Source organism: Pterocles gutturalis, unplaced genomic scaffold, assembly GCF_000699245.1.
Source record: "Pterocles gutturalis isolate BGI_N339 unplaced genomic scaffold, ASM69924v1 scaffold20917, whole genome shotgun sequence".
Classification (NCBI taxonomy): domain Eukaryota; kingdom Metazoa; phylum Chordata; class Aves; order Pterocliformes; family Pteroclidae; genus Pterocles; species Pterocles gutturalis.
Genome location: NW_010113441.1, coordinates 24,819 through 41,779, shown reverse-complemented (window position 1 = coordinate 41,779; position 16,961 = coordinate 24,819). Strand labels below are relative to the sequence as shown.

Below are 16,961 nucleotides of genomic sequence, written 5' to 3'. Positions count from 1 at the left end.
CAGTGTCTGAATAGAACTCATAAGTATGATTGTAACAACACTCCTCCACTACTGTGCAAAACAAGCCCGGACTGGCTTCTTTTGGAGTAATAAAGAAATCCATGTACTGCACTCTAATCTGTAATTTATCCTCTAAGGTGAGATCTTAATTCACCGGCCCTGTTGTCTGCAACTGTGTGAAGTGTGAACACAACAGCCGCTGTTGTCCATAAAAGTCTCTTCATGTTCATGCTCCTTGTAAAAAGTAGCTTAAAATTTTTGGGGAAATTGCAGTACTATCCAGTAGTAGCTTCTCCAACTGCTTTTTAAGCCAGTATTTCTGTTAATTTCCAGTAAACACACAAGCCCTGAACTCTTAAAACACACACAGACACAATCAATCTTACACAAAAAATCTTTCTGAACTGTTGAGTAGTTTATCTCAGCTAATCAAGTTGCTTAATATAAAAAAAGTTTATCTAACCCTCTAGCACTGAAAAACTAAGGATGGAAGCATGGCCTTAAGAGTTAATACACAGATTTTATTATTATCATCATTCAGAAGTTTACAGCTTCTTAAATAACCCAAATGTAAAGAGTTTGGCTTTACTACATTTGAAAACCACAGGTTTGGTTTGGTTCAGCTCCTGCCTACAGCTCTGTTTGCCCACCTGCCTGCCGTGTCCCTAAAATGGGAGGAACAACCAGCTGGAACTGAATTCCTCCCTCCATCATAGTTCCTGTACCTGAACCTGATTTCCATTCTTCACCTGTAGAAAAGCATGAACAACACACCCCTCTTCTAGAACTGCTGCGTCCTTTCCTTACAGACAGGCGGTAACTGAGGACGCACAGGAGGGGCATTGCAGTAAGCACCATGTACAAGTGTGGCAGCCGCTTACAGCCACGTGCACGAGCTCTGCCACAGTGGATTTCTTAGTCCTTTTAAAGGCCGATGGCATGGGGCAGAAAACGTGCTTCAGGGACGGGCAAGCTTTATACTAACACACAGTTCAACAGAACCAAGTTCAACAACTTGGGAAGTATTTATATAGTTATCTTGAGGTACTATCTCACCTTTTGACATTACCTATGATGTCGTGTTACGTAATTAAATACAAAGCTGAATCATGGAAAAGTATAAGCTGTTTTGCTGTCAGAGCTTATGATTACCTTGCATTTTTTTTTTTTTTTTTGGTCAACATCTGCTAAAGCTGATTTGTCCTTAAACCTGATACTTAATCTGTCGTGTACATTACAGACAAGCGGGTTCAGTTTCTTGGTGTGACAGACTTCAGCCCCACCTTACGGCAGATCATCACACTGAGCAGTGCTTACAAACGCAAATTAACTTCCAAGTTCAGTGAACTCTCATCAAGTAGCTGCTGTGCTGAAATGCCCCCACATTTTACACGGTACTTCAGTTCTCATGCCAACAGAAGGAAAGAGTTACAATACAAACCGAAGCATCACCAACTTAATCCACAGCTGCACATTACATTAAGATTTTTACCTGGACAAAAATGCTTTTCTCGTCACAAAACCGGATGACCAAACACCACCATTAGGACTGCCAGGAAACTGACTCCTTCCGCTGACTTGCAGTCCTGTTCTTTTGTTCATCATCAACAACAAAATTTTATGTGTGGTTGCACTTCCTGTCAAAGAATAATACAGCATCTGCAGAGGCGCTGTCCGCTCCCTCCTACTGACGGAGGGGGAGTTACCGGAGCAAAGTAAGCATGAACCTTCACGTGAGGTAGATGAGCCTGTGGATGAAAAGTCTGCATCATAATGGGGCAGAAATAAACATAACTCGTAAAAAGAAGCAGTACACCTCCCTTACTGCCAGCAAGCGGCCTCCCATTGAAGTCGGTTAGCTGAAAAGCATCTACACGCTTGATACCAGTCCAGGGCATCTGCCCTCAGTACTATCAGGGATGAGTTTCCAATTGTGAAAGCGTTTGGACACAAATCTGGGATACGAAGTTGCAGACAAGTTTGACATTAGGACTAAAACACTGGCCCCCCGCCCCCCCAAGGTGGGTGGTCCCTGACCTAACAGAGGGAGGAAAAGTTTGTGGCTGGATTCCAGTGACTGAAGGCCCTACAACCCATGAACAGAAATCTCCATGCAGATGTTTTGCTCCTGGCTCTGTATATTAAGGTGTATTTTAGGAGAGTTACAAGAATGTCACTACACAATTCTAAAACCATAGAAGCCTGTATTTGAAAAAATACAGAAAGCAGAAAATAAGCACTTGTTATTCCAACAGCAAAAGTGCCATGAGTTATAAACCGAATTAGGCACTTATTACTGCTCATCTAGAAAAGCTACATTTAGTCTCTAGAGGTGGGGACCTAACAGAATGATACCACATTCTGTTTTTACATCCTCCCTTGCCTGGGATACCTGCAGGGTTCATACAATCTCGAGCAGTATTGACAGCTTGGGCATTCCCACTGGAACAAGCCAGTAAACACGTACCCTGATTCGTTTGATTCCAGCTCGCGTGACTTGCTGACAGTCGTACAGCTCGATTCTCTCCAAGTTGTGGCAGTTCTCCAGGTGTTCCAGAGTCACGTCAGTGATGAGAAGACAGTTATCCAGTTCCAGTACCTGCAGCCTCTCGTGACCACATGTACTGTTGCTCAGATGAAGAATCCCGTCATCAGTGATCAATTCACAGTGAGATAAGCTCTGAAACAGAGAGGCAAACAGGTTAAGGACATCACTCAGTTCTAAATTACTCTGTCCTCTAAACATCAGAAGTCCCTCCAGCCTCCTTCATTCTCATGGTTAAACAAAAAATAGGCAGCTGAAATCCAGAAGAGTACCAAAAGAAACAGCTCTCTTTAACAAGAGCAGAGCTGTATTTTCTTTCTAACTTTGCTTCAAAACAAGTACAGTCCCAAAACGTGTCGCTGGCAAACTCCTCCAGCCCCGTTACTCTCTATGAATGTGGGAATTCTCTTCCAATTGTCACACACCTCCACTATTGATGGGTGCAACCACGAGACGTGCTGTGCCACAAACAGAAGACAACTTTAAAGCACAAGCAAGAACACAGGGGAATAGCTGAGGATCTACTGACAGGAGTTAGTTTCACAGCTGCCATGTTTTCATACATCCCACTGGGACCAAGCCCATGCAAGTCCACCCAAAGAACAGAGTGGACTGATTTGCCAAATGATTTCAGGAAAACCACTGAATGCTTAGCACCTCAGCCAGTACATACAAGGAGTAATAAACATCTTGTACAGCTGGAGGAGCAGGTCTTTCCTGCAACAGTCAGCATAATAAAAACATTCTGCTCCTTTTCAGCATATTTTTTTACTCCCTTGAATTTCTAGAGCGTGGAAAAGTTGCAGCATCTTGGGCAGTAGCACCACATAAAGCAGTTTCCTGGTTCCTTGAGGGAATTCATGACTTTTGGAGATGCAATGACAATGACAACAGGAAACAGACTTTCCTCGGAGGAGGCTTAAAACCCCCTCTTTGTCGACAGTGAAATGAACACTCTCAAGTCTCCTGCTCTAGAAATGTGCGGGATCCATGAACGCTACTCCTCTTGCCCTGGGCTCTGAGCTCTTTGCTTTCTGCTCAGCCCTGTCTCTTGCCTGTGCTTGTACCTAAGTTGAACGGTAACTGGTTTGGAACTCTTTAAATACTTCAGTTCTCTCCTGTACCTACTCTCTTCGTGTACATGCTCTGAGCATCTGATTTGGCTCACAGCCTGGAAACAATCAGCAGTTGCAGGGTTAAAGAACATCTCTAGCAGACCTGCTGTTTCAAGGAAGGACAGGAGGTTATGGGAAGCTGTCGGCTACAGCAGCAGTCTGCTGGCTAATTAAGAGTTTTCCATCCCGGGAAGTAAGCAGCTTATAAAATTCATCTTTCCTGAAACACTGTGTTTGGTACTGAAAGGACGATACGGGATGTACAGCTGCGTATGCAGGACTTTGTAAAACAGATCTGCCAAATGAGACATACTTTGTACTAAACGATTTTTTTCTGACTTCATAAGCCTGTTTAAAAGTGTTAATAACATGGAACTGATGAAGATAATTACTGGAAATGTTTAGAGCAAAAAGACTGGTAAAATTCTTTTTTTGTTAAGTGCTGTGTATAAATCAGATATAGCATGACATACAGTGACAGTGAGAAACAGTATGACCACCATAACTGAGGAATTTAGCTGTCTTCTCATCTCCAGGAATATTATGAGTATCGCACAGTTTCTCTAATAATCTAATTGTACAAACGTTAAAACACTTTCACCACAAATTACTTCTTAAGTCCAGTAAGTAATAAAGCATTTGACTACTCTGATACTGATGAAGATGTAACAGTTGGTTCTAACAAATGAAGAAAGAAGAAGGTATGTTATTTTACCAATACGACACTTCCCTGTCTGTGGGCTAACACACAAAGGCCAGCCATCAGGAGCAGGTTCAGAAAAAATACTTGGAAATTATGAGGTTTTATATCTCTGGTGAAGCACTGGCAGAACTGGTACAAAACACCTCTTGCAAGTACTGGTTACAATTGGGATTACAACACAAAAACATATCTGTCACAGGAGTGGGCAATTATCCCATATAAACAGCTCCACATCTCCTGACAACTCTTGTTTGGCTTAACATTAAGAAATATGGTTCAGAAATTAGGTGAGACAATTAATAAGCAAAAATAAAAAACAACAATAAAAAATAGTGAACAAGGTCCAATTTAAAAGCCATCCCTCCTCATGTTGCTACCTTAGTAACACCGAGTAATCATAACACAACTTAATTAATGAAGCAGCAAACCTTCCTTTAATCCCATCTAATAAAAGATTATAAAGATACTTGTTCTCTCACGTAGATCTGAAAGAGTTTATAACACATCTACACTTGTGGAACAACTGGCCCTAAATACAGAAGCTCTTGTTGTAAGGTCACCTAGTAATTTTGGAGCAGCTTGACTGAAGAACAGCCAAATTTATGTCACCTGAATTTTCTTTTTTTAATGTTCTGAAAGATCTAAGCAACCCCTCTCTAGAAAACAGTTCTTGGAAATACAGTAAGCAGGGTACCCCACTGAAAGCATCTCAGTCATCTCCGATTATGTTCAAAAGTTCAAAACCTCCCATAATTAACTAGGTAAACGCAGCCCCTGGGGAAAACTGCTTACATGCAAAACTGATAACAGAGTGATTACAGTTATCTTCACTGGGGGGTTTTGTTTATTCAATACTCCACATGAAGTGTCATACTCCCTATGAAAACCATTAGTGAACACATAAGTGTATCTATAAAGGATCTGAGTACTGTAAATTGAACTAAGTAATCAAACATGAAGGATGTTAACCATAAAATAGAAGCTTTCTGGTTATTTCCCCCTGATTTGGCAATAATTTTTTATCACACAATGCATGTAAATTTTTTAGGAGTAATCTGTTTCTTTTAGAATACTTACAAAACTTGCATATGTTTTGCACAGTATCATACCACATCAGGAACTTTTTCTAGATACAGAGATATCTAGATACTCTTTTTATACTGCAGAAGTTGTGTATGTATGTGGCTTGGGGGGATGTATTAAAGTTCAGGAACAAAGAGTTAAACTTACCAATGCTTGTAGCTTAGGACAGTGTATGGAAAGTTGTATCAGTGTGCTGTCTGTTATCTAGAAATAAAAGAAACCAAACAACCATAAGCAACACATGGTAGAAGGGCCAACCCTCAAACAGGATCTCTCTTTCTCTACCAGACAAAGGTTCTGTTACTTCTGGAAAACACCCCACCACCTGTTACTCTTCAAGTATTTCCCTGCATAGAATTTCCCAATAATTATTTTTATTTACTATTTTTTATTTATTATTTAAACACAACACTATTAATAAAAAAAAACAAACCACATTTAACTGAAAGCGCTGATGTTCTTATTGGCCCTGCACTCTTACACGGCATGTTAAATACTCCTTTCCCTAGGAAACCTCACCAAAACACATTCTTCCAAGTCCATCTTCTCCAGCTCATGGCAATTCTAAAATAAATAAAAAACAAACAGATAAAAGATGAAATACAACAACACATAGACATAAAGTCATGCACAGGGCGAGTAATATGGGATAGCACAGCTTCCAAAAGGAAACTGTTAGCTAAATCCCTTCAAGTATTTGATCACCATCAAAGGACAAAAAACCAACCAACCAAACAAACCCACAAGCAATACACCACCTCCCTCTCAAACCCCTACATTTCAACCCTTCTCTTATTTAAGAGCCTGTGGAACCTCTCTCTTCACCATCATACTTTAGAAAGAAGCCTTAAAAACAACTTGCTTTGCTAATGAATGCTGGAAATATTAAAACAGGGTCCACTTGAAGGCTGGGAGAAAGCTGCACTTCACATTTATCCAAGCAGTTTCCCCAATATTCTCAGAGATCCCTGGTAAGCTTTAAGAAGTGCTTTCAGTATCTGATCATGACAAATTTCAAGAAAATGATGCAACCTCATGACCTCACAGCAGACCGCATGGTGCCTTGGCTCAGCCCAAACCCCAAGCCCTGTTTTTTACAGGCATAGGAAGAAACGGTTGAACTTGCAGCTCCCAAAAGCAGGCTTGAAGCGACTACCCAAAGGCCAAGGCTGTAGTGCTGAACGATCAGAAGACCACTCTGTTTAACCACTGTGGCCAGAAAAAAACCCCTTCACTCGCACTAAATTTCAGGAGCATAAATTAATCCTGTTTACAGCGTATTATTTTTGTGTTCAGATTTCCTAAACCAGCAAACATACAAGTCTAACCAGAAGCATTTGATACCACCAATATGCTTACTTCCCATATTTACAAAATTAATCAGGGCACAAGTGCTTACCGCTTATAATGTATAATGTAAGTATTTTTGTAACTTAAAGGTATGCTCAGAATAATGTATTTCATGGTGATTTTTTGTGTATAAATATCACAAGGGTATGTGTCATCTTTATATAGGAAATTTGGCTTCAATAAGTAACACATGTTTAGAATTATGGTAAGCATAATAAATCCAATTGAAACATACTAAAAAAAAAGAAGGGAAAAATTGAAAAATACAATGATAGACAGCAAAACAGATCAAGCTGTTGTTCTAAGTATAATCCAAAAAATAAAATCACTTTTTAGTCCCCTCCTCCACTGTGTTCTTCCTACTTTATTTTTCCTTCTCATATTTCTTCCCAGCAAGACTGCATCAATTCACAGCTGCTCAGCAGCAACGAACACAAGGCAAGCTCTAACCTTCTGAAATGCCACTTACCCGTGCTAAAAGGGTAAAACCAGCGTCTGTAAGATGTGAACACCTTGCAGCTTCCAAAATCCTGGAAAAGTTTTAAATGTTAAAAAAAACATTAATATGGAGAAAAGCAAATGCATTTGAGATACAAATCTGTCTTCTGCAACTTAAAGCTCCCAATAACAAATGTATATATATGCCTGTTTTTCACACTAATTTGCAATTAAAGAGTACTAGGCAGACTTTTGATCCAGCTTATCAGAAGATTTTAATAGTCATAGAACAGATTAAGTTCAATCCTCAAATCTTCTCAACCCTTAGTGGAAAAAATTACATATAATTATAGACATTTTGATCTCTTGTTTCAGTAAGACAGTGTAATGCTCAAGTTTTCTCATGTGTTATCTGAGGAAAGATATGGGAGAAAAAAGCCTAAGTTAAGGAAAATGCAGATGAAGCCTGCATCCAAAACCTGTTATCTAAACACAGGATGTTGAGAAGCCACAAAACTGCAAAACTGCTTACTAGAAATTCACTCAGAGCCTCTGCACGAAGCACAGTGAAGCAAAGTTACCAGAAAGCAAGGAGATGAAATTCTTCAAGCCCACAGTAAGAATAATAAACTACGTCAACGCAACCTTAAAGAAAATAACTGTGTTTTGGAAAGATAAATCTAATGCTCTTCTGAATACACCGGAATACAGGATGTGGGGCTCTGACCATGACTTTGCTCAATCCATCTTTTCGAAGCCACAAGCAAGAGTGCAGCTGAGTTCAGGGGCAAGGATGTGGCCTGGGGGCTGCTTGATAACCGCTTCCAGAGTGCTTCCTACCAGGGCCAGCATGTCCAGCAGAGGTAGGAGTGTTCTTTCATACTCAATACCGAAATATTCAGAAGGTATGAACAAGTGTGGAATTACAGTTCCCTTTGATTTCCAACATGGTTTTTATCAAGTAGTTTCCATACATGATCCCAAAAGTCTAGATGTAACCACCTATATCATCTGTCCTTCCATCACACACTCCTCTGCAGGAATCACTGCAAAGGGTCAGGTTTTTTCCTTATACTGTTCCTCATCAAAGGAGAAGAACAGCAGACGCCTTCCCCCTCGTGGCACAGACAGAGGCTAACAGTCTACCAACCAAAGTCCAAACAATTCCTACTACAGTTGTACTGCCCTTGAAAAGAACTGCACAACTGATAGCACTTTAGTCCTCCTTTTATTGCCAATCTGAGCTGTGAATTGAGAGAATGAGAGAAAACACGGAAAAAGACCAGTAATACCAGCACAGCTTTTTAAGGAACACAATTAAGTGTGTCAGAAGACTCAGCCCCAAACACAGGCACATATAAGCTCTTGTAAGTATGAACAGTTACGTGAAGGGGACTGTCACTCTGAAATTATCTTAAGGAGGGTTTTTCTACAGTAACAAAAGCTCTTTTTCACTCAATCAGCTAAAGGAACACTGTGTGACAGCACGTTGCACACCGGCATTTGAATACATGTTCCCCAATTTTCACAATCTACACTTTCCTCCATTTATCTGTGACTGAAGTATAACACGTTGTCACTCTTGCGTGTTCCTGCCATGAATGGCAATTTAGCATTAGCCAAAAATCTTGTGTTTTGATTTAATTTACATTAAAATTAGACCTTACAAGAAGTATCATATGTCTCTACAACCAGAGATATGCCGCATGCCTGAGCTTCGTTATTAAAGCTGAGGCTGTCCCTGCCTTCTGAAAATACCACCATAACAGATATGTGAGTGAAAATTACACCAATGTAAAAGTTTATATTGTTTGTAGCTGATGAGCCCCTATAACTCAAAACATATCCCATAAATATCAGCCCTTTGTGCTTGCAGAGACATTATCACACTCCATATCAGAGTTTCAGAATGCCAGGATGTACTGCAGAGCATATTGAAAACACATGTATAGTTGAATCTGTAAATATATTACTCAGGTACGATTTAGCTATTTTTTGCAAGACAAACAACTGCATAAAACCACATCAGAGTACAAACATCACAAGACAATACAACTACAGACATTTTTACCTTTTAAAAAAATAATGGACTTTATATCTTCTTTTCTTCTGGCTTGTAATTAGTACCTGAAATATTTAGCTAGAAGCACAGAATTGAACCCCTAGGTTCAACATGTTTTATTTATCATATATTAATTCTTGTTTTTCCAGTATCTAGCAGACCACACTCACATGATAGCTATAGAGGATCAGCCCTCAAGTTTAGATTCAGCTGGCACTTCTAACTTCAAGTTTTGAATGCAAAGGTAACACAAACAACGCAAAGCTAAATCAAACCTGTGGATACCAGCTGATTATCTTCAGAAGAGAATGTCTTAGATCAGGCCAGTAACAACATGACATACTCATGACACGCTCATGACATACTCACTTCAGCCTTGGACAGTTTAGACCAAGTGCTGTGAGAGAAGCATCTGTAAGGTTGCTACAGCCTGAAACACAGAGCGACTGAAGTCTATGACATCCTCTACAGATTTTTACAATGCCTTCATCTGAAATTTGCTGCAACACAGAAGAAGGTTGAAGTTACTTTGTTATCAAGTAATCAGCTAAGAACAAAAATCAAGTCATATTACTGAACTGTTAGTCTCATACTGTATATAACCACAGCAAGCTGTAGATTTTCAACCAAAAAATACCATCGTGAAACCATGTTCATTGGTAACACTGAAGATAATCCCCACACACAATTCCTACTTATCTTTGTATTTTTCCACAGATCTTGAGTATGGCTCAGAGGTACTCTGAAGCACAGAAGGAGAGTTGTTTGTTGTCGTCCTCCTCTTTCACTTTGCTTTATAATTTCACATAATTTTTTTTAATTGTAGGTGTCATTGTGTGAAATAGCTTGCTGCTTGTACGTTTGTAGGGTTCAGCTCTTTTGTTCCAGTGACTGTGTAAGTCCAGGAACAGTGTAAAAGAGAGCTTAAAGCTTGACAGCAGGAGAGCTAACTACCTACTCTGTACTGCAGCAGTAGAACCCAAGAGGAAAAATCCTTCACCTTTGGATAATTTTCAAACAAGAAAATGTAAAAGCCAGGTTTATCCTACCCTGTGCAGTTGTCTGTACCTGAAAGATTTAACACAAAAGAGGGTTTTCCATTTCTCAAAACAGTTTTGCACTACATATTCTGAAAAAAGTAACTTTAAATTTGGAATATGAATAAAAAAAGTTTTCTCTCTGAAACAGGAACTTCAAGAAATAGCCCCAATGCAGCTGCACACAAAATAGCAACAGGAACTAGGTTATTGGGTATGTGTGCAAATATTATTTTGTTTAGAGGTCTTATATTCTGGAAAAAGTATTCTCTCCTCCTCCCACTCCTAACTCCAAGAACTTAATTTTTCTGCTGAATGACTAACCCCTTCATGGTTGAAACAGGTTATTTTCTTTCCTGGCCTAACACCACTCTTCCAATGATAACAAAGACCTCTACTGTATTTTGCACTGAAAATGCACATTCATTTTATGAGCCACTCATCTAAGTACACTAATACTACTATAGCATATTTCTGAGGCTATTATCAAAAACATTACCATTTGTAGATGAAAAGAGGATGAGAAATAGCAGTAGCTCAGCACAAAGGGAGATCACCTTCTGCCCCCTCCCCTAATCCAGCACTTTTTAATATCAGTAGTTTACATTTGCAAATCATTCTGTCAAATAAAAAATATTCCAGGCAGAAAACTACAAGTCTTGTCTTCTTTTTGCAGATCCAGAAGGATTTGCACCATCTACAGATAAGAAGATATTTTCTGGAACTGTTTTATTCCCTTTGAGAGACACTCATGACACTATTATTAGGAAAAGGAACTACTTTGGAGGGAAAGACTATGTAAATTGTATGTTGCTGATGGAGATGGACAAAACCCTCAAGTTAAATATGAAAATTTTTCATTCTGAAAGGGTTTTTGATTCCAATGCCTACATCCCTCTCAGGAAAGTGCTCAAAAAATTCCTGCAAGCCCCCAGTTTCTACACTTGAAAGATGGTACTTTCCGGATGTGCAGTTTCCAGAGTTAACATCAGCTCATTCCACAGCTGCTGGAGCTGGCCTGGCATTTTACAAGGTCCATAAAACAGAGCCACTAGAATGAAAGTGTGGATCACATAAAGCACAAGGAGACCTGCTGTGTAAAAATCAGTGCTAGCCCTTTGATCATAAAGAGCCTAGCTGCTTCTGGAAGCATGCTTCTAAGCCATAGCAAGCAGGACACATTACGTACTGACTTCATTCATCTGAGCGTGGTTCTGACCAAAAGAAGCAACTTACTTTCATTCCTATTATCTTTAGGTGCCCAACTTCAGTGGGCACCTAAATTCAGACTGAAAAATCTGAAAATTCTCTCTCACTAAATATCTGGCTCATGGAAGCTCAAGCTTTGTATTCATATTCAGATTGTTCTTAATTTCTACAGGTTTTAAATGTAACTTTTAATAATCTATAACTCTCCAAAATGTTCAACATTTTAAAGAAATCTATTAGGTCCAGAAGTTTTCATCTGATCCTAATAAAAATGGTCCCATGCTATGTTCATTCAGGAATAATGTGTAAAACAGATTTGAAAGTTTTAGCCCAAGCAAATTTTATGACGCCTTCTAGCAATAAAACTGTACAAAACTTTCCAAAAGCAAAAGAAATAATCAACCAACTTCATTATTTGAATCTGCATGACAGAAACCCTGGCATTTTAATTTATTTCAGTATTTTCTAAGGCTTATTTACAGACAAGGAGTGACTTAAATACATGTAAAATCTAAAAGGAGATCTTTCTCATTACGAAAAAGTCACATCAGAGACAACAAAAAAAGCAAATACAAAATAGAGCAAATATGCTCCCAATTATGTAGCCCAGATTACGGCTTCTGCTCAATTAGAAACCTTAAAATTATAAACAGAGCAAAACACTTGACCTTAAGGGATGCGATAACAAGAACTACATCTGCAAAACTGCATGGTTTAGCACATACGCAGTTCATGAGATTTGAATGAATGCAGTTAATTCTCACTCCAGAGCTTGCTATAGCTGAAGGATGTAATGGAGGGGGGGGAATAACCCAACACTCCAAAATCCACATTCAGCTGTAAAAACAGTTCATGCAAGACCTCTGTTCCACACAAAATTCTGTAAACTGCAGAGATGTTCCAGTTGAGTTATTTAAGTATGTAGCACCTCAATTCATTAACAGTCACAAATTTTTTACGATTCTTAGAGAATGTATCTTTTGAAGCTTCAAATACTTACTGTACAGGATTGCAAATTCAGGATTACAAGTTCATGACAGTGATTTTGAATGTGTTTCAATGCTTCATCTTCTAACTTTATTCAGCAATTAAATCGGACATAGGAAAAGAAACAAGAAATTAAAAGCACAGCAAAGCAGCCCAAGGAATGTACACATCTTGTAATATTGAACAAAAGACTGTAACAAAATGGCTATTTTTTAATTCATGGAGATTTCAAAAACCCAAATAAAATTTTATTCCTAAAGGATCACCCAAGCAGTTATGTACCTGTGTGCAACCTCTAAGAAATAGAGCTTTTAGTCCACTACACCCTTTCACCAGTGCTTCAATACCATCCTTCGTAATCTGATCACACCAGGAAAGATTCAAATGTTCCAGATTTCTGCAACCCTCACTGGGAGAATTAAAAAAATACATAAAGTTAAATCCAGCCTTCAAATAGTCATAACAGTGGGAAACCCAAATTAAACACACTGTTAGAAATTAATGATAGCCAGTGGACTGTGCCAGGCCTCCACAGAAAAGTCATGAGAAAAGACCACACACAAACACCACAGTCTATGCTCAAGAACTGCTATAGGATACAGTCAGCGCTGATACACAGTATTAAGGTTCAGCACTGATTTTTTTAAACTTTATTAAACGTTGAACAGGTCTTTAAACACTTTTCTTTGACACAAAACACTGAATCTTCTTACCTTAAGCCTTTCAAAGAGCTGTTTGTGATGGCTACACAAGATGTCAGATCCAGATGTTTCAGCTTGGAACAGAATCTGCTAAGACTGTAACACGTGCTGCAAAACAGCAGACACACTAAAAATACCTTCAGCTACTTCTTTTTCCAAATTTCCCTATCAAACAAAAAACCCCTTTGACTTACCTGTCAGTTATTTTTGTGCACCCATTTAGATTTAAGTGTTCGATGTTTCTACAGTTCTGTGCAAAGGTCCTAAAACAGCAACAAAAAGCTGGAGAATTAATATGTCACAAGTTGTAACGCAGTCACTAGAGTGCGCTCTGTCCCCTACCGCCTTCCATCTCAGTCAAAAAAGCTTAATCTTCAAGCCACAGAGTAATCACAAAGTATATCTGTCTCAGTGGTTGCTTTTTCCTTCTGCTATTGCAAGTCTCTCTCTCAGCTAACTCCTGAAACCAAGCGTTATTCCTCTCTCAAATACCATTTGAGTAAGGTGTTCATATCTGTCATATATATGCCAGAACTGACTTGCTTCAAATGCCTTAAATAAAAACATCAAGGGTATAAACAGAAAGGTTTAAATATCATAATAGTTAAATATTAAGCTACTGGGAAGAGTTTTCACACATCTCATTACTGAAGCCTTTGCAGGTGTTATGAAGGAGCTCACTCCCACATCATATGGAAAGGAACATACACTGTGCAATAAACAAGTGGGACCTAAGCCTATGGGACTGCTAATGGAAAGCCCTGTGGATTGCAAATTAGTTATTTATGACTTAAAAAATAAAAATGCATCTGTGTGCACTACTGAGTATGAACTCTTAGGATGATTGGAGCTATTATACTGTTAAAAGCCTGTATGTATCATTATACTAATTACCCAGAAGAAATACATAAACTTTCTTTTCATCTCTGCAGAGTAATATTTACAGCTGCATTGCATTTCGGAACACTGTTTTTATGCCCATGTTTCCTCCAACTGCATGGATTTCATTGGCAGGGGTGGAGGAAACACACAAAAACAATTTTGTCTGGAGGCTTGCCGTGGTTAACAGATCCGACTACACACTCAGCTGGTAACAACTTCCTGGCTTTCCAATGTGGATTGAAAACAATGGAAAAAAAGAAAAAAACAGCAAGGAGTTATACTGGTGAGAGTTTCCACTTCAATTCTCAAAAAAGCTATTCCAAAATTCATGTACTGGAGGTTGATTTACAACTGAGACACTCTTCAAATCACTTGGAAGGACGCTACACTCTAATAACTTGCAGGAACAGCAAACTTTGCCTCTGAGATTCAAGCATCAGGCATGTCCTCACAGAGCTGCCACCAGCATTCAGTACTGAACAGCCAATACCTACGTTGTTAATTGTCTATTTTTAAACAAAAGTTGATGCAGAAGAAGGATAAATAGAGAAATTAATATCACCCACAAAACTAACGTATCTGGAAACAACTCAACACAAAAAGCCTGACAGGAAAAGTGGCTTTCAGAACAAGCATCTAAAAATTAATGCCACCTTTCCTATGCGAATGCTTTGAAAGTCTTAAGGCTCATGCATTTATCATTCATTTGTTAATTTCAATATCACCTGCTTATATTTCAGGGGTGAACCATCTTCTTTCATAAAGTGTCTTAGACACCACCATCCGCACCAGTTCGTTGTTACAGATGCACATGTGAATACTGGGAACACACTGGCAGCTGGTCTCAGCTAAGCCTGTCCTGTTACCCACCAACATGACTCACTATCATCCCTACAATGTACATATGCTATACGCTGAACTGATGCATACTTATTCTAAGTATCTGTTCACTAAATAGATCATTATTTAAAATACCCCATCTCCAGCCCTCCTCTCTTCTCACATGCCGCTAGCACCTGAAGCCACCTACAATTTTTGCTCCTGTTCACAACCCTCACTGCAGTCCCCTAGCCTTAGTGTCCTGAAAAGCACAGCTGGGAGCCTACACCAAATGTGACAATGGAGTTACTGGGGGGAAAACTGTTACCTACATCTCCTCACCATGGTAGTTGCTAGCTCTCCCCGAACCTGCCTTCCCCCTCTTCTCCACTTCTGCTATTGCCTTCCCTACTGAGTACACTGGGACCACCTGTGTGAATGCGCTGGGAACCCGGAGGAGCACTGCAGAAAGTTAACTTTGGTTGGGGCTACGGCTTTTTTTTGACAGCAATTGCCAGTGATCTGGGAGATGGCAGTAATTTGCACCTTCCCCTGAGGCAGCAAGAGTGCCTGCAGGTGGTGACACATCAGAGAGCAGTCAGGGAGATGTCCTAGCTGCAAAAAGCCATACCCCAAGGCTTCCTTCAAATATTCTTCGAGCCCTGAAGTAACTGGAGCTTAGGAACCCTTCAGCTGGAGGCAGGATCTTTGGGTTTAAATACTCAGAGAAATATCCACAGAGAAATCTGGCTAAACAGTTTGCATATAGAAAAAGCTTATATGGATTCAAACTATCTTCTGGGAACAAACTGCACAGTTCAATTTATATACTGTGTAAAGAAGCACCACTGTCTCTCTTTAGAGACTCCCAAGATGTTCCTGTCGCCTGCCTGTCCTTACATTAGAGCAAGAAGAGAATCCCAGGCCTTTCCTGATTTTGTAGGCACTCAATTGTGTCAGTCTTTATTCTTCCTCCCATCACTAGGGTCACCAGTTGTCCAGACTAGAAGATAAACTACAAACTGACTGACTACTAATCTTGATTAATAATGGAGGATACTGGGGTATAGGTCTGAAAACATTTTAACTGCTTGAAAATTAAGAGACATCAACATAATACTTACGAAAGAAAAAGACACATCTCTGAAAAGCACAGTTTTCATTCCTTAGGTCATTTCCAGAAAATAACAGTAGCTATACATCGATCTCAAACTGATATCTCATTGAGTCATTATTACGGTACTTAAGTATCCCATTTTGGCCATTAGTCAGTACTCAGAAATCCAAACAAATGTAACAATAATTGCTTTTGGTCTGGACATTAGGAAATAAGCGAAATCTCAGTCTAGGACTTTACTTACTTTAAAGAGGAGTCTCCAACACCAAGACATCCTCTCAGACTAAGTTGTCGCAGGAACCCACCACACCTTTTCGATATATTTTCCACAACACGACCCTTAAACCAAACAAAATGAAGAATTTTGTTGAGTTTTATTCTGACATAACATTCTAAGCAAATTAAAATGCTAGGAGTGAACACCAGCCCCAGCTACACACCAGAGCCCACCCGCCAGTCTTCAGTGTCATATATATCTGGATGTCTGTGCCCAACACTTTGGAATGCCAAAGAACTTTTCACACTCTGCAATTTACAGAGTTTATGCCTCATTATTTGTCAAAAGTTGAGGGACAGCTTACAAGCAAAACTTCCTACTTGACCCCACATTTGCTACAAAATGCTTTTTATTTACATCCTGAAAGTGCATTTTGCTATATATTAGGAGTGAGCAGAATGGCACAGTACTACTAATATTCAATCTGAAAGTAGAATTATGCAAAAATGTTATTTAAACTACAATAAAAATATACTCCTTTTTTGGGCAGGAAAAAACAAGATAAGATTGCAAAAGCAGGTGGCCACTGCAAAAACTGCCTAGACTTTACATTCTGTCTAATTTTAGGGAGGTAAGGTGAAAGAAATCAACACTGATGATTTAACAGGACTAATACCTAACAGCACCTTTTATTTT

The 16,961-nt window shown here is 39.2% G+C and overlaps 1 protein-coding gene across 1 annotated transcript in view; it reads right to left on the bottom strand.

Moving 5' to 3' along the window:
• Window positions 1-1,123: 1,123 nt before the first annotated feature.
• Window positions 1,124-16,961, bottom strand: part of FBXL2 (F-box and leucine-rich repeat protein 2) — a gene marked incomplete at its 5' end in the record, with an annotated part of 28,487 nt that continues 12,649 nt past the window's right edge. The window contains 11 exons of the mRNA XM_010074511.1: window positions 1,124-1,748; window positions 2,468-2,680; window positions 5,594-5,650; window positions 5,966-6,010; window positions 7,266-7,326; window positions 9,666-9,796; window positions 12,543-12,617; window positions 12,812-12,938; window positions 13,243-13,338; window positions 13,425-13,493; window positions 16,293-16,387. Coding sequence (XP_010072813.1) covers window positions 1,641-1,748; window positions 2,468-2,680; window positions 5,594-5,650; window positions 5,966-6,010; window positions 7,266-7,326; window positions 9,666-9,796; window positions 12,543-12,617; window positions 12,812-12,938; window positions 13,243-13,338; window positions 13,425-13,493; window positions 16,293-16,387 — 1,077 coding nt within the window. The remainder of the gene's footprint in view (window positions 1,749-2,467; window positions 2,681-5,593; window positions 5,651-5,965; window positions 6,011-7,265; window positions 7,327-9,665; window positions 9,797-12,542; window positions 12,618-12,811; window positions 12,939-13,242; window positions 13,339-13,424; window positions 13,494-16,292; window positions 16,388-16,961) is intronic.